Source organism: Pieris napi, chromosome 17 (assembly GCF_905475465.1).
Source record: "Pieris napi chromosome 17, ilPieNapi1.2, whole genome shotgun sequence".
Taxonomy (NCBI): Eukaryota; Metazoa; Arthropoda; class Insecta; order Lepidoptera; family Pieridae; genus Pieris; species Pieris napi.
This window is the reverse complement of record NC_062250.1, coordinates 2,703,014-2,722,529: the sequence shown is the minus strand read 5'-3', so window position 1 is coordinate 2,722,529 and position 19,516 is coordinate 2,703,014. Positions and strand designations below refer to the sequence as shown.

Sequence of the window (19,516 nt, the reverse complement as noted above, 5' to 3'; positions counted from 1 at the left end):
ACAAGATGCAGTGCCAATATTCTGGAAAAATTGAATTATTTCTATCTCAGCTGTGAAACCAATTCCTAATAATTATTCAATATAATATATTACTTTATTAAAAACTATTTAAGCAGTAAGGAATTTCTCTACAATTAAATGTGTTTTCCAACAAAACAGTACAGGTTTCATCAAAATCGGTTCTGTAGTTTATGAGTATGAAATTAGATATATTATACCTCTTGAGAATACATGTACACCTAATTAACTGATAAAAACGAATGTATATATGTATGTATGTCTCTCACCAACCACCACTTGCTGAAAGCACTTGAAATATCGAGTAACGTGAATATGTTATAAATTTCGTGTTCATCGGATATGAATTAATAGAGTTTCAACTAAACGTATAGTGCACACGCAAATCAAATACAATTAGACAGTATTATTTAAGTCTGTGGATGTATGCACAATATTAAGTGACGTCGATGTCAAGCCTAAACAGCTTCTGAGGTGACAGCAGAACGTAAACATCAGTTGAAATCAAATGTCATAAGCCAAGTCCGCACTTCGGACGAGATGGTGTCAATTAGTTTTTGTGTCAATGTATTTTGAGTTTCCGTCTTGTACACACAATACGTTTTGTAACGTCTGTTTTCTCTTCGTGGCGGTTAAACAAAATTGTGATTAGTTGATAGTATTTTGATTTAAATAAAATTAATATGTGCTTCTTATCCTTTTTATACCGACATAATATTGCGTTTTCCGTGCTTGGCAAATTCCAAAATTTTGAGTGATGACTGATGAATGCCACCGTGAACAGGTGAATAAAAACCATATGCTTCAATGTTTACGGCCCAGTTTTTAATGACTAATGTGGGACAACAGTGCTAAGTGGACATTTATTGTTATTTTAAATGAAAGGGAAAGGTAATTCTTCCGATTTGCAGATGAGTAAAAATGTCAACAGAAGGCAGTGGAGAGACACCTTCGATTGTACCAAGTTTGCCGGGGGTACCAGAGCAGACTTATCTTTTTCCAAAGGTAAAAGGACATTCCCGATCTATAAGCCATGGAGGAACTCCCATATTGGCTGGGAATCCAGCGACCTCGAGGCCCCCGCTCAAATCGGCTATGCGTGGCCATCAGCGTGCCCTATCCCATGGACAGATTGGCGAAGGAGCCCGACCTTCCTCTGGGCCTGGCCACAGCCGCACCGGTAGTAGGACTGAATTCATATTGCCGCCAGGCCACAGAGATGCTGCACCTGTTAGTGCCCAACCACGCCTGTCATCAGTTCGAGGCCATTCCCGACAGGCGTCGCGGTCTGACTCAATTTATACCTTACGACGTGCATCTGTGGTACCTCGATGGCAACGTGCAGTATTTTGGCTTATGCGGAGGCAGCAACCAGCCATTGACAACAGACATCTTATTGTCATACCTAACCATCTTATTCCTGATAAGACACCTCCTAAAGATCACCCCAATGGTCATAGATGCAATAACAAAATCAGGACAACAAAATACACCTTACTATCATTTTTACCAAAAAACTTGTTTGAACAATTCCACCGGATTGCAAATGTGTATTTTATATTCATAGTGCTTCTGAACTGGGTGCCAGCTGTAAATGCATTTGGCAAGGAAGTAGCTATGCTACCAGTGTTATTTGTGCTAACAGTGACTGCTATCAAGGACCTTTTTGAGGATCGCAGAAGACATAAGTCAGATAAAAGAATCAACAATTCATTTTGCAGAGTGTATAACAAGTAAGTACCTTATTTTATTGCAGGTCCATCACTCTAAAATTAAATGGTTTTTTCCTGTTCAACTTTTTTCTTTACAGCAAAAATCTTATTTTACCATGTTAATATAGACAACAAAACCATTTTCAATTAGTTTTATCTTCTATTGTAAACAATCACAACATAAACAACAAACACACTAAATGACATCAGCTAAGGCAACACACACCCACATAAAACAGGCCTAAGGTTAATACATTTAACAAACTGTCGTTACACAAATGTACAATTTATATATGTGAGTAAAACTTTTGCTCTTAGAGCCTATGAAAATCATTTGTGTCATTTAGTAAACAGTGGGTATGTGGTGATTGAATGTCACTTACATCATAAGGTTCAACAAACTGTTTATTTGCATGCAAATATTGCTGCTAATAATGTTCTTTACATAATGATTGTTTTTCATTATTGTCAAAATCACTTGTAATTATCTTACAATTAGCAGTACAAAAAGAAGTGTTAACATTTTTCAGAATTCAAATTTGATATTTACATTGCATATTTCTAATTTTCTGTTTCCTGTTATTAAAAGGGAAATAAAACAAAAGCCCAGTTTGCTAATAGTAAAATACTAATTACGAAAATTGTTAAGTGATGATGTAATACCAGAAAATTATATTACCTTTTCTTTGATTTATGTTTACTCTCTCTAGGTAACAATAAACATGGTTGAATTATTGGCCATTTTTACCATTCACAGAAAGTATTTACACGAAATCGCGGTATTGACAAGAATATGTAATCAAAATAAATATAATAACTTAGTAGGTGATGCAAAAATGAGCAAATACTTCAATGTCTTTACAAATATGTACTAACACTTTCACCGCTCCACATCCGGCTGTCTTTCGCGTACGACGTGAAATATCTCCTATTGTCTTTTGATTCGTCACAATCCAACGAAAAGAGTACCTAAAATCTATTTTTCCGAATAATATCGTATACAAATACGTAGAAATATTATACTATGTTCTTTTGGTCACGTGTTTTGCAATTTGTATACAAAGTTAAGAAGTTATTAAAGTGCTCTCTTATTTAATATTTCAATTTTCTAGACCTTATTTACTTGCAACGTTAATTAAATCGCAATGCAGTGGTAACTTGGTCGTTTATTACGTTACGTCAGGCTTCGGAACCTAGGAAACCCTCAAGTGTAGGATTATTGCCGATGTAATATTACCTATTTTTCTGCGGGTAGGGATAAATCCTTAAGTCTGTTGTGAGCACGTATTAAAAATAAAAGGAACATTCTTAGTCGATATAGTTATATGAATATAAAAAAATATTTTTACGCTTCCATGGAAATACTTATAAAAGGAAACAGTGGTACATGCATCGTACATATTGTAAAATATTATCCTTGTACGGCGTTCGAATTTTAAAGATTTATATTTAAAGTTTGACCATAATGGTCGTTAATTTTTGGCTATGATCTTGAGGAAAAAAGCGCTATATATTTTAATAATTACATCGCTATTTGTGCTAGAAAGATTCAGAAAGTAGGTACGTGCCTATTGCCAAAAATAATACTTGTTTTAAGGTAGACACAAATTTGCGAACGTAAAAAATACAATTTTTCTAACGTTCCGATTTACAACCCCTTACTTACGTTCTGCATAATTCAATAAGAAAACCTGTCATCAATATTACAGTTTGTTTGTCGGCTCACTTAAACCACTTGGAACTGTAATTTATCATTCAAATATAAAGACTGTGACACGCAAACTATATTCTCACGCGGCACTTTGCATGGATATTCTCACGAAAGTTGTAATACTCATAGAACAGTATGCTCTAATAGTGCAATTTATAAGCAACCTAGTACCCACCCGAATGTAGCGTGCTGTAATGTCATGTTATTTATATAATATTGTTAAATTACATGAAAATCCACAATCCAAATATTCTTTGTTTGAAAATTCTTATAAAACAATTAAATTATACGTGGGTTATTGGCGCGGTCTATCTTTAGAGGAATCAATAATATCACAAGTGCCAGAGCCAGATTGTGCAATAAACGTAATCTGAATGCTTATCGTTCAGATAAAAATCAGAAATCATTTTGCGTAATGATAATCCCGTTTTTCATCAAGTCATATTGAAAAACTTCTGGTATGCTTTAATACCACACCTGTAGTAAAGGTATATAACAAAGTAGAAGTAATAACACTGTTTTAATAGTAAGTTGCTATTAAAAATAATGGGAAATACATATGATATTTCCTCGTTCAATATTGTTTTAGTTTCATTATGGTGAAATCACGGAAGTAAGTAAACATTCATATGATTGAATATTTGAGCAGGCAGGTGTACGATCGAAGCTCAACAAATAAAATTGATTATGATTTATAATTTAATATAGTCTCTGCTTCCATAGATTTCAAAAGTAGGGTTTAGTCTATGGAATATAAACTTAAACTGAGTGACTTGAATATCGTATTCTGCAACGGCATTGCTTCTGCTGAATAATTATCAAGAATCCTATTTGATTATTTATTCGTAAAGTTAAGGTTTAGTTACTTTTTTATAATAATAATCTTAATCACATTTATTACCCGTCTCTTAAATTAGTTCTATCAACGCGTTATCAACTATTATCTGATATCACTTGTTTTTTAAAATTAATTTCTTTGATGTCTGATTGTATATTAGATATATGATAAAAGTTTTTATTTAATAAAAGCAATGCATTCGTAAATTCCTATTGAAATTGTTTTATCGCGTTTCACACAACGAAAGTAATAAACAATTGAATGATGCAGTGTAAAATAGTAACGTAAGTCCAATCGCTTACGTATATATTGTATACTTGCGTCGTAAGATGAAGGAATACGTCATGAGGAAAACGAAATATCTTTGATAAGCCTAAGACTCTTACGTCAAAAATGTACTGGATTTTTACATGCGAAAGTCAGTTCGCGTTTAGTCTCGTTCCTGAATATTACCCTCAGAGTCTAACTATGACTTCGCTCTTTCGAAAACTATATCATTTGAATCATCACATAACTCTTCCTTTCTTTCCGAATCCTTTAGGTCCTTTCTCCACTGCTCCGGTCCGGCGTCGGATACCGGAATGAGTCATGAGAAAAATATCGGAACGCCGGATTGCGCTTCTCCACTATATCCGATCCGACAATAATCGATACTTGTATATTTATCATGCAACACCTATATTAACTAAAACCCATATACTTTATTTTATTAATAAAATGTTCTAAATTCTGAATATCTATCTTAAAATATTATAATCTACTTAATAAATAGTTCACTAATACTATGGTATAAAAATATAAATAAATAGCAACATAAATTGGTTTGGTCCAGGTTATCCAGATTCTTTCAAATTAAACAAACTATAAATAAACCTGTGAATAATAATTAATAATCTCTTGGATACTTGGACCCATAAAACACCGCGTTCCGATCTAGCAAGTTATCGGAACGTTAAAAACCGGATGCCGGAGTAGTGGAGAAGTACGTAAGTACTGTTGTGAGTTTCTAAATCGGATCGGTAATTAACGTTTGCCGGACCGGAGCAGTGGAGAAACGGCCTTAGGGTCTCCGGCTATGGATTTCATCATATGTGACCCTGTCAGCTTAGCTCCTTCTCTATCATCCTTTAAATCTCTTTTGTATAAGTATTACCTGTCCACATCGTAGCCAAACCGAACAATAACTTTCGTATTAACTTATCTGTAAGTATCGTGATTCATGTGTCCTTTTTTATTTTCCTTTTAATCGTCTACATTTTTAATTAATTGTGTTCCATTCTCGATGTCTAAGTTGTCTATGATGTCTAAGTATATCTCTGTATTTATTGCAACGAAGTGTTAAATAAATAAAAATAAACTCCTTAGCCACTGCAGCACTGGGGCGTTGTGCCTGTCAGTTGTTAGACGCATGACTTAAAGGTCTATGTTACCAGGTCATAAAATTAAAAAAAAAAAGTTGTTAGACTGTTCCGGATCCTCCCTTTCCTCCCCCATCCTCGAATGAAGAGCAACTTCCTTTCTCATAGAGGTTGATATAGCACATTATTAGATATTTTGCGATAAAAAACATTACCCAAAAGCATAAAATCTGATCAAACACCGTGACAAAAGATATTACAACTTTTCGCTTCGGCTGATTGTTTATTACGTTAGTTGTGTTGTAACAGCTTTATTTCCTCTTTAACGGCACGTTTCAGAAAAAAATACAGCATTTAATTTCTTGTATTTTATCCTTAGTAACGTTAATTATTTCAACAATTAATGGAACTAAAAATCTAATAAAAAATGTTAGAAAAGTTATTATAGTTTTACAATTAAAGAAATATATTTTTCTTGCTTTATAGCATGTTGTTAGTTAACTCACACTAATGTCTATGGGGCTAGAACCGCAGGCTCCAGATTACATCCGTGTTGGTTATTTTTATTTCATAGACAAGTAGGTGATCAGCCTTCTGTCTGACACATGTTCAGAGGAGTTGTTCGGACTAGGTGCAACTGAGTTTCATAATAATCGGTCCGTCAAAGCAGAATCGACGTACGCATCCGTATCAGCTAGACGTCCGTCTTGCCACAACTGAGCGTTTTTAATTATTATTTTTTAATTATTTATTTTTGCTTTTGCTTGCATACTTTGTTACTTCATAAAGTTTTATAATAGCAAATAGTTGTGACATTTTTGCAATATATTTCCTTCCTTAGGTACCAATTTTCCTTATATTAATTGATATTTTATTATTACATAATAAATTTAGAAGGCCGTATTAATTGGGTTTTTTGTAGTTTTCCATATACGTAGATATTGTCATATTTTGCTGCCAGCTGCCTGAAGTATTTTCGAGCAATTTCACTTAGGGCCCTTCAAGAAAAGAGCGTACCAATTCTTAAAAGGCCGGCAGCGGACTTGCGATTATGGCAGTGCGAGTGTTCATGGGCGGCGGTGTCACTTAACATCAGATGCCCGTCTGCCTGTCTGCCTCCTGTAAGAAAAAAAACATATCGTTGATTTTTGGATTTGAGACAGAACATCAGTAAAAAAAACCATGTCGCTATCCTTAAGATGTATTCCAACCAGAGACAAACCTCAGGCATGAGAGTCGAACTTAAGCCACGAAAGGAAGGGAAGGGACAGGGATACTTTTCTTTAATAAAATCCCAGAGGCTCTTTTATCTCTGCCTTTTAACAAATTTAAGAAATGTATGAAAGAAAAGCTGTTTAAAAAGGCTTACTATAAACTTAACGATTATCTAGTTGATAAAAGGGCCTGGGACTAGTGCTAGACAGGCTACTTACTTACTAATTCATTTGCGATATTTGTTTTAAAACAAGTTGTAAAATACTCAGAAACACCACCAATAGGTTCACTTTATAAGCGGTACGATCCCCGAACTCAAGTAACGTCCGCACGCTGCGGCGGTAGGCAGTCGACTGACTCCACTCACACACACTAGTGTGCTTCGGTATACTACATCCCTTCCTTATTAAAATTAATAAAAACTTATCAAATGATTCGAAGATTAACTTTAATTTTGTTTCTTTTACATTTTAGGATGATAAGTCATTAATCTTCATTTTCGTTACCATTTACCCCGTCGTCTGCGTGGTGGTTAATGATTTGCCACTCACCATTTTCAACCCTCTTAAGGTGGACAACATTTCTGCGGTATTCTTTCCCCGTTGAATCATTTCTTACCCTAATGTCTCCACCGTTACATCTGTTACCGTGTGAGACTCTGGACCACAATTAGGAGCCAATTTATTTCCTCTCATCATATTTTGACGTCTAGATTTTCCCCAATTCCCAAATGACTATTCGCCGCTTTTCTCTTCCTATCAGCATATTCCTTTCCTTTTTCTTTATTCTCCCTATCTCTGTCTATAAAATCTGAATATATGACTTTATGTTCCATGTCTGAATTTTATCTCGAAACTGTCTACGAAAGAAGAGTTCAGCCGGGGTTTTTCCTGTTACTGTATGAGGGGTGCTGTTGTACATTACAAGGTTTTCTAGAAGGTCCTCTTTCCAATCCTTTTCACCTACCTTTTTTATTAACCTGTGGCCAATAGGGTATTGAATTGTAAATTACAATCGCGCACTCCTTACAAAACGCTTTGAAATTGTGACTTGTAAATTGATTGCCACTATCGGAAGTTAGGGTTGCAGGATATCCCAATCGAGAAAATAATTCCTTGAGATTTATAATGGTTTCTGTAGCAGTAATGTTCTTAATAATTTTAATCTCCTTATACCTACTGTAGTAGTCTACTAGTATAAGTAGGTAATCGTTTGATGGTAATGGTCCCAAAAAGTATACCGCCACATCAAGACAAGGCTCACTTGGAAGGTCTTGTCTTTTAATTGGATGAGGTTTAGGTGATGAAACCAGCGTACAACCTTTACAGGTTTTAACACGACTTTCAGCATCCCTATCAATTTTAGGCCAACAAACCTTTGTTCTTAGACGACCTTTCATGGCAACAAAGCCAGGATGTCTTTGGTGAGCAGCCTCAAGAACTCGATCACGACGTTGTTTAAGAATAATAAGTTTATTCTCTCTGAGGGCTTTATTACCTTATAGCACTCATTCCACTTATCTTCAAAACACCACTTCTTAATGCTATTATTTCCCTGTCTGTTGCATTGGCTGTTTAAATTTCAACAAGTGGAACTGCTATCGGTCTGCTGTATTCTACAATTGCATTTATGTAGTTTTCATTGTCGAATGGAACTGGGTAGGCAGAGTGGCAAAGGCGTGAAATAGGGTATGCGATGTGCTCTTTCGCTGACCGGTAGACTACTTTATACATGTAAGCCTGCAGCCGCAGAACCCATCGTTCAATGCGTGCACCAGGCTTGGATCTGTTACCGTAGATAGTTTCCAAAGGCTTGTGGTCACTTATGAGCTCAACCTCTTTGCCCAGTAGATAAATCTTAAAATGTTCTACTGCCCATACCAGAGCCAGGCTTCTTTCTCCGTTTGACAGTATCTCTTCTCGCAATCAGTAATACTTTTATTGCCGAACCCAATTATCCGAGGTCCGTGACGATCAATTTGTACGAGCACCGCACCAAGACCAACTGGAGACGCATCTGCTATTATTTGCGTTCTATCCACCGGGTTGTAGTAGCCAAGTGTTTTTAAGTTTGACAGTCGTATCTTGAGGGTCTCAAATGAAGAGTCTTCGAATGAACGTCTGTCCAGTATTTTAATGTTAGTAGATCTGCTCAATCTAAGTCTTATTATTTGCCGAAAGGGGTTATGTAAGTGTTTCTGAATTGGGTATCCATTTACCGACGTATTTAACGAGTCCAAGAAAACTCTGTATCTCTTCAATGTTGGAGGGTTTTTTTGAAGCCTGGATTACTTTAATGTATTTGTCCAATGGCTTTATTCCTTTTTCAGTTAGTAGATGTCCCAGAAATTCAATTTTGTGTGTCGTATCGCAATTTTGTTTGTCGCATCTTGCATTTGTCGTGGTTAAGAAGAACATTAATTATCTTTCAGTATTTGTAACACATTTTCAAGCCGTTTATCGTATTGCAACTCATCAGATCCATGTACTACAATGTCAGTACAATTGGCTGTCCCTTCACAACCGGACAACAATTTCTCCACCCATTTTACAATTATTGATAGTTGTGTCATTATCTATATGGGATACATAGATCCACTTCATCGGTAACTTAGTGTGTTCCTGTATTTATTTACAGTGTCTTTGTTCCATTGTATTCGTCATTTCGTGTATGTATTGTCCGTTTTTGTACCTTGGTCTTACAATAATCCCTAAAATGACCAACGACTCCACATTTTAAACATTTTTTTTTATCTCTGTCTGGCCAATTATTATCAAATGATAAATGTTTGCTGTTGCCGCAACGAAAACATGTTTTCGCTGAGTTTCGAACCGCACGTAATTTCCTTGCATCTACCCGGTTAATTTCTGAATTTTCGTATCAAAAGTTTTACTTGATCCTTGCTTATCAAACGAATCAAACTGTTTGTTAACCGTCTTAAGCGTAATAGCAATTGTAATTACTTGTTGAAGTGTTATCGAATCTCCACCTGTCAGGATTTTCTTCCTTAATTCTGAGCTTCGGGCCTTTTCTACGATGTGGTCTATTAAGTGTTCATCTTTAGCTGTAAACTGGCATTTAGGTACCAGCTTGAGTTCGCAACTGTAAAAGGAAAGCTTCAAACTTCTCCCCTTCCTCTTGTTTCATTAGTCTAATAATATCGTTCGTAGTATCTGCTTTGTTTTGTTGAAAAATATTCATTTAATTTTTGTATAGCAATTTCATAAACGTCAGCGCCATCGATCTCATCGACATGAGCTCCAGGCAAGTTGTAATACACCTCTTGCAATGCAAGCCCACCAACGTATAATAAAGAAGCTCGCTTTTTAATGCTTGAATCAATATTAGCGACCAAAAATTATATGTCTAGTGCTCTTCTCCATTTTTCCCAACGGATTCCTACTGAGACTTGGTTGCCTTCGCACTCGAAATGATCAAGGCCTGGAAACGCTGGTGTTATCTGAGCTATATCGGAGTGATAACTAGTAGTAACATGTGGTGTCAAAATGCGGAGGGTTGATTGGTTGCGCAGGTACCAGGGCAGGCGATAAAACGCGGCGCGGCAAAAAGTTTACCCTTTTCTGCGCGTAGCCATCGAAACGTACGAACTTGTTCTTCTCAGAACACTTCGATATCGTCTTACGATAACGCTAATAAACTGTTCTTTTCAGAACAATATTATCGTATCTTACGAAAACGTTTAACAACTGTCCTTTTCAGGACATATTACCGTGTCTTACGACAATGATGAACTGTTCTTTTCAGAACACACGACCGTATCTATTCTGATCTGTTCTTGTCAGAACACATCACTGTATCATTACGACACGTTAACTAATCACCTACAGGTTTATACCCGTATAAATATATCTTATTTATTTACGAAACATTCATCACGCATACTTTGCACAATAATCTGATCTCAATATCAATGATTATTGTCACTAAACCAAATACGGTCTAATCTAATAAACCTTATTAATAAAAGTAGTCTATCAAATTGACTTTAAAGCATGTACTCAGAATTAGTCTATCTTATTGACTTAAAGAACGTTTTGGTCTGTCATATTGACCTTAACAACATTATCTTAGTCTATCTTATTGACTTTAAGAACGTTTTGGCCTGTCATATTGACCTTAACAACATTATCTTAGTCTATCTTATTGACTTTAAGAACATTTTGGTCTGTCATATTGACCTTAACAACATTATCTTAGTCTATCTTATTGACTTTAAGAACGTTTTGGCCTATCATATTGACCTTAACACCATTCTCTTAGTCTATCTTATTGACTTTAAGAACGTTTTGGCCTATCATATTGACCTTAACACCATTCTCTTAGTCTATCTTATTGACTTTAAGAACGTTTTGGCCTATCATATTGACCTTAACACCATTCTCTTAGTCTATCTTATTGACTTTAAGAACGTTTTGGCCTATCATATTGACCTTACAAAACCACTATCTTTCATATTGATCATGGCTTCTAATGGTAAAGACCTATCTTATTGGCCGTGATAGAAAACATGGGTCTCTCAAATTGACCTCACAAAACATCGATCTTTCATATTGATCTAACCATTGCTATCTACTAATCGTCAAGACCTATCATATTGGCCGTGATAGCAAAACATGGGTCTCTCAAATTGACCTCTCAAAACATCGATCTTTCATATTGATCTAACTATTGCTATCTACTAATCGTCAAGACCTATCAAGCTGGGTATCGATTACGCGCTCCTGGCGCGCGCGCCATGAATGACCGCTCCGAGAGTGCGTTCCGCGAAACGCGTTCCAAATATTTGAAGTATATCAACTAAGCGCGCCTGGCGCGCGTGGCAACTGTTCCAGTGTTCGACCCTTCATCATGGAAGCCAGTCAGCTTGGCTTTTAGATACTCTCAATTTTTCTCTTCTGTACGATAATAGGAGCACAGTCATTTTTTTCTTTAATTCCGGCATAGGGACTCCCATTTCACTACTGATTTCTCTCCAAGCATCTTCTCTAAGCGATTTATTATGATACGAAGAACTTTTGCTATTCCACAGTAGTTCTTTTGTACCATACAGTTGTATTAATTTACAGCAACTTTGGTTATCCATAATTGGGAGCGCAACAAACACAAAAAAATACGATATGTCCGTCCCAACTGGCGCGCGCGCCACGATTGATGCGTGGTAAAAAACCGACATCTGTCGGAACGGACCGCTCCATGTTCGGGCGCTCCAACGAACACATTGGCGCGCGTTCCAAAGTGGTATCCATTGCGCGCGGCTGGAGCGCGCGCCAATGTTCGCCCTCTTGGAGCGCGTAGTCGATACGCGGCTTCATATTGGCCGTGATAGCAAAACATTGGTCTCTCAAACTGACCAACCAACCATTGTAACTGTAACTAGAACGTGTATGAGAAATACAAAATCAGGCCCAAATATGTACCTAACATATTTGGTATTTTATGACATTTAGTCAACACCTTCTTGTAGCAGCGCTTGTTTGTTTTATTTCCTTTTATAATATAATAAAAGCGATTATCAAATTGTGAACAATATAATTATGAACAATATAATAAAAACAACAAGCGCAGCACACAGGTGCAAACTCGTGACTCATTGTTACTAACGCGCATTATTTCGTTTGGCAGGTTGGCCGGTACTTATTTTATGAAACCTTTTCGTTTGTTGACAATATAAAAGACTGATAAAACAGTCACGGTTCAACATTATATAAAAACAAACTTACATTTCTCTTTCACACGCGTTCCTTCCTTACATACCATGTTTCCTTATGTCTTTCAAAACTTACATTTTCCGTCGTCGCCACTTGTAAAATACTCAGAAACACCACCAATAGGTTCACTTTATAAGCGGTACGATCCCCGAACTCAAGTAACGTCCGCACGCTGCGGCGGTAGGCAGTCGACTGACTCCACTCACACACACTAGTGTGCTTCGGTATACTACACAAGTGTTGTTTGATGATTAGCTATTTTAAAAGAGTACCGAGAGTTTTTTACGCCGGCTTTTTCTCTCGGCCTCTGTCTTCTTTGCCGATGAGTAGGGATGTCTACCTATTCAAATTTAATGACGTGGAATAAGTGATACCTGTATCTTATATTCCATAATAAACATATTTTTTTTAATAATTATTTATTTATAATAATTAAATTTTGTAAGCCTTCACCCTTCTCAATAAGTTTAATAAATTTTAAACAGTATGAAGAGGTTGCAATCTTGTATAAATCATTTTATATGTACTGAAAAAAGGCACTAAACTGTTGTAATGGTATAGTAATAAACATTTCTATGAACTTCAAATAATTACAACGTCATTCATTCATCGTCGCGTGATTTCGAATTACATGAATATTTGAGAAAGGGTGTGTCTGTACCGACAAACTAAATAGGTCATTGTTCAAGGTTTTAACCTGACAACAAACGTACAACAAACCGTTAAAATGTTTAACAAAGAAACGATTTTCAAAGTTTCGGAAATTAATGTAATGCTAAGTGAAATGATGGATGTGCTCATACATATTTCATTGACGTGTAAGATTTAATATTTTATGATCGAAGTCAAGACCCTGGTGGAAGCAGAATACTTGCTTTATGTTTTTTTTATTTGTTGACTTTTAGATAGCGCGTTATAACTCGTAGTGGGGGCCTCATAGCCTAGCGGTCTTATTAAGTGGCAGCTAGGTGAGGGGTACCGGGTTAGATTCCCGGTTCGAGGGCAAGTTTTAAATTAATTTAAATTTGTTGTGCGGTACCGGGCGAGTGCCTAAACCGTACATGGAGGATACGGTCGAATTTCTAAAGACAAGCACGAATTATAAAAAACCTATACTTGACGCTGGCTAATGCACAAATCGTGCCAGAGCTATAAAAAAAAATTCGTAGTGCGCATGATATATAATACAGTCAAAATCTGTTATAACGACATCGGACTGCTCAAATTTGGTCGTAAAAATATAATACCTTTACTAGAGATATTTTGTGTGTTGATTTGATTCAGACGGACCAATATTTTATATTTACTCTTAAGCTATTAAATTTAGTTAATTAATCTGATATCAGTACTTACATGCGGAAAACCAATTTTGCATATTTTTCCCCAATTTCATTCCATTAATTCCGTACCAACTATTTGATAAGATATCATGTAAATTGAGGAAAACTGATAACGGAAAATAAAAAGAAATAAATGACATAACTTTATTAACAATTAAAATTTGGTAAACTGTTGGCTTCGAATGGACTCCACTTAAAACAATTGTATCAGTAGTTTTTTCAATGACAAAATACAAAAAGGGGTACTAGAAGAACATCACCGTCCTATTAGCCGTCTGTGTCTCTACGTTAACCAACTTCATTTACCTTCATAGACATATGTTGTAGGATAGCCGAAACAAACTATTCCGAGGAACACCGTAGATCTCTGAAAACTTCTTTTCAAACAATCAAACACACCCATTTTGTTAAGCGGTATGTTTAGGGCGTAATTTGTGTTTATTTCGAATCTTGGTGGCTTTACGTAAACCATGTAGAGGGCTGTATATTTAATATATTTAGTATTCGTCTATAATGTCGTCATCTTCTGAAAGAGATCCTCTACAAAATTGTTCTGACATAAAGAAAAAAAGTTATTAAGCAAAATAGGAAACTTTTGGAACGAAGTTCCTTATCGCGCGTTGTGAAACGGGGCTAGACGGAAAAAATTCTTACGAAAAGTTGTCACGACACTTTTTTGCTATTTGCTATTGTAATACACCGGTTCTCGTCCGATCGTCGAAGTTAAGCAACGTCGGGCGAGGTCAGTACTTGGATGGGTGACCGCCTGAGAACACCTCGTGATGTTGGCTTTTTTTTTCGTCGTAAGATTGGTGTCGAGAAAATCTATCATACTGTTATGATACCAATTAACATATAAATTAATCGAAAGGAATATCGTTCCATCCGGGTGTCCCTTGACACCTCTAATGTTTTTTTTACCTATAACTTTTTGAATTTTGGATTTATGATAAAAAGTCAAATAGATTGTAGGCACAGCGATTTTCTACAAAATGTGTCTTTTCAAATTTTATGTACGCTGGATAGTTTAGGCGATATAGCCAAAAACGTGTTTTCACCCCTTTTTCCAACATGGCGGCCGGGGGACAAAAGCGCCAACCGTCCTCTATCAAATGTTTGGCCCTCAAATAGTAGCATTTCAATGGACTAGGTATGTTGTTCTAAACGATGTCGGTAAACGGTTTTGACTGTAGTAACATAGTTTCTCCTGTGTGTGTAACTCTCTTTTTAATTTAAATTATTCAATGATAATTCAATTAAGAATTTTATTGGCATTAAACGTAACCGTGAACGATAGCCGGATATTTATAAAGGTTAAATAGCACATAGCACGACTTAAGGTCGGCGTGTAATACTTCCGATACACGCTATGTTAAAAATTATTCAATATTTAGTTAGTGGAATGCACCGATTATTGTCCTGGCGGTTCTGAAACAGATTTAGCATTGTTTCAGTTATAAGACAGATCACCTTTGTTGGTAAGGCGGTTTTTATTCCACACAAGTTTTCAACAGTTTCTCCTATTCAGTGTTTCACCTATTCGGGGGTTACGGAATAGTCAAGGCCAAATGAACGTAATTTTTGGAGATATGGATTAACTCCAAAATTCATTACAATCTAGAATACGATGTTGCTACGTTCATAAAATATGCAAGTATGCGTGTAGGTGAGTAAAATTGTTTCTAGTTAGTATCCATAGATAAAAGAAAAAAAAACAGCCGACATTAGAAAAGCGTTATCTGTATAGGTTGATTTTTAATAATTAAAATAGCTTCGGTTGTTATCTATCTTCTTACATATATATATAAGAAAAATGGTCTTCTTTTGAGGCTCCTTCACGCCTAAACCACTTTTTTAAATTCCAACGTTCCTTTATTTTTTTATTGTTGTTTTACTTTTATGAAAATTTATACATACGGACTTCACCGCGGAAACATTCGGGGAGGCTTCCTAGAACCTCAATACGTCAACATCTGTTAAAAACTCGATTTTCGAAATTTTTCAATTTTCTTAGCGGGAAGTTAAAAAGAAGAATAATAAAAATATGAAAAAAATATGAAACACACAACATAAAATTGTATTTATTTCGCCCAGCAAAGCGGGCGGGAAACGGCTAGTATTATATTATATACTCATTTAAATTAAATTACCATCTTAAACGTCGAAAACGTCGTTGTCAAATTAATATTTAACAGCTTAATAATATTATGATACAACTTATATAAACTAGTTCTACCCTGAAGCAATAAGACCTGAAGTAGTATTTCCACGAATTGCATAGCTTATTGTAACCGCCAGTTAAAGATGAAAACGAGCGATTAATGAAAAGTATTACAGTCTCCCGGAGTTTTTAAAACGATTGTTCGCTATTTGTTTTCCCGGAAAATCTGTTACTAGTTTGGTAATTATTTATACCTAAATCATAAATACGCAGGCTTTTTGACAGTTTAAGTGCAATCGCGAGTACCTAAGTAGTAATACGTATAAAATGTGGCTTTGGATATGGTGTAAAACAACCATTAAATCATCATTAATTTATCAAAAAAATTAATTATTAAAAATATTGATTTGTGTGTAACGTAAAAAGTAAAAACAGTCACAGATTAGTTAAATCGACGATGAAGTGCATGTTCGTAAATAATATCGACGGATCGAAATATATGTGTATTTATGTAATTAAAAAGTGATAATTAATACGTAAAAAACTTAAAGTTTGTTTATATATTACAAGCTTGGTACGTTACGGGCTTTCGACGCCATCTTGTCTAGAGAAGCGTTTCGAAATTATGAATGTTATGAATTGTTTAAGCCAATTCTTAACAAAATGAAACTTAACAATTTGCGTAGGTTCAATGGTCACTAATAAATATTGTGCCCATCGCAATATTTGATAGGATTATGACTCTTTACATAATAGTCGGAGTAACCTAGTCATTACTTTACACTCAGCTTTATTTGTTTAAGCATTCTTCCGCAATATTTGTCGGACAAATTTCATTAGAACTTACGTCTCGCGTTGCGTAAATTAGACGAGGCTCTTCAACGTTTTTGCAACCAAAGTTAAGTATTAGGTAAATGTATGCATTTCATAGAGCTATGTTAGCCTAGTGGCTTCAGCATGCGACTCTCCTACCTGTGGTCGTAGGTTCGATCCCCGGCTTGACCAATGGACTTTCTTTATTGTGCATTTAACATTTGCTCGAACGGTGAAGGAAAACATCGTCAGGAAACTGACATGTCTTAGACCCAAAAAGTCGACGTCGTGTGTAAGGCACTGGAGGCTGATCACCTACTTGCCTATTAGATTTAGAAATGATCATGAAATAGATTCAGAAATCTGAGGCCAAGACCTAAAGAGATTGTAGCGCCACTGATTTTTTTATGCATTTCATAGATGCGTATGTCATAGTACGTTTTAAACATAGTACGTTCGTGTAAACCTTGAATAAAGTTCGGTCTCATGTGTGAAGAAAGAAATCTGTATTAAGACAATAGTTATCAGAGACATTGTATACTGTTATAATAGATTCTTAACATGACAATAGAATAGAAGTGTCGTGTGACGTTGAGTGATTTAGACAACCCACCTTTTGTTTATTTATAAAGCGTACTTAGCTACTACTCTAATGTTTCTTAGGGAATGCTTCTGAGTCGAAACTTAGCGCTTGTCTAACTCATGTCAGAAACGAATTGTATTTATTCAAGACTCGGCCAAGCGTTGCTGTGGCTAAGATTTTTGTTATATTACATAGTAGTAAACTATTCAAGAGAAACGGCAGGAGAACACCAATCCACCATGCTTTTTTGGTGGTTATGCTATTAAATTGTAGCTAATGTGAAATGTTGGTATTTATTTTGATAAGGATCAATACCTAGGTACGAATAAAGAGCCTTTTCTAGCGGTGGTATTTCATTAAAAAAAAAAGACGCTTATTGTGACGTAACTATAAAAGGCATGCTGTCGCGACATTTTTTATAGATAGTGATGTATCCTGAAAAATTGTAATACATCATTTTGTTCTATCATTAATAGTTTTCGCAGCGCACGCTATTGAAGGAAGTTTTTTGTTAATGTTTTACACCTTGGGTTAGATTATTCAAGTTTTAGTAAGCATCCCTATTTTTTTTAAAATGAAGTAGCCTATGTCACTCGGGAATAGTGTAGCTTGCCAACGGTGAAAGAATTTTTGAAATCGGTCTAGTAGTTTCGGAGCCTATTCATTTCAAACAAACAAAAAATCAAATCTTACCTCTTTATATATTTATTATTATACATATTATATATTTATTAAAGAAGATTGAGGCAGAGTGGATTCCACTTACCCAATCCTCACACGTTTTTTACTACTTTTACCAATATATTATTGTTGTACAGGAGTCATAGGTACTTATCGCTTATTTTGGACTTTGCCAAATAAATTTCAGTTCATTATATAAATGCAAGACGTTAATTTAAATTCAATATAGGCATCTAGTTAAATTTTTATTAATAATAAATAAATCATAATAATTTATGTTTGTACTAAAACGTGTCTATGGTTTTACGATTTATCAGTAAACCGTAAAATTTGGACGTTAATGATTGAGTAAGACAAGGTCTAATATAATATATCATGGTAGTTTTAAATATATAAAGATCACCGCACAATAATTAATATGTCGTAACTAAGTCGTCATTTTCTTCAAAAGAGTACTGGGTATTCCGATTTACAATAAATCTAGAATGAAACACCATTGATGCACAGCCGGGGTTCGAATCTACGACCTCAGGGTAGTCGCACGCTGAAGCCACTAGGCCAACACTGCTCTTAATAAATAGTGTTGTGTAGCACTGAATAAATTAATAAACGGACAATTTTCTTTACTAAATAATCTTATCTCCGATTTCATTGCATATATATATATATAATAAGCCAAACGCTTAATATCATATAATATTAAGTTTATATAAAGTAGTTCACGTTAATTAGGTCACAGACCTAAATTATTCTAGCATATGGACAATAAAACACGGCACTCATTATGGCAATTTGCCAGTGTCTTTTGTTATAAATGTAGAAAGCAATTTTAAAGTTGTATCATTAATTATAAGGAATTGTTTTGAAGCGATTTGTAGAATACTTTGTGAAATTTTATGGACTGATACAAGTAATTTAATGCCAATAAAGCAGTGGTGCTGATACAAAGCTGAAATTTTTATGTTTTTAAATTGACGCAGTAACAAAATTTCAGTGGAAATATTAAACCGAATCGAACGTGTTTAGAACATTTAAATAAACTAAACTTGGCTTAGGTGTGGCCTCTACGCTCACATAGAACATAACCTAACTACTCCCAGAACTTATAATTTAACTACTCCCAGAACTCTTAACCTAAATACTCCCAGAACTCTTAACCTATCTACTACCAGAACTCTTAACCTAACAACTCCCAGAACTTTTACCCTAACTACTCCCAGAACTTTTAACCTAACTTCTACCAGAACTCTTTATCCAACTACTCCCAGAACCAATATTGGATTTCGTGCGTTTTCGCATTCTACTGCTTCATTTAGGAATATATTAAAACAATTGCTTTACTTCTTGTATTTTTTTC

The 19,516-nt window shown here is 35.3% G+C and overlaps 1 protein-coding gene across 1 annotated transcript in view; it reads left to right on the top strand.

Annotated features, from left to right (window-relative positions):
• The first annotated feature begins 533 nt into the window (after window positions 1-533).
• LOC125057644 (phospholipid-transporting ATPase VD) overlaps window positions 534-19,516 on the top strand; it is a 68,637-nt gene continuing 49,654 nt past the window's right edge. The window contains exon 1 of the mRNA XM_047661419.1: window positions 534-1,751. Coding sequence (XP_047517375.1) covers window positions 940-1,751 — 812 coding nt within the window. The 5' untranslated portion in view covers window positions 534-939. The remainder of the gene's footprint in view (window positions 1,752-19,516) is intronic.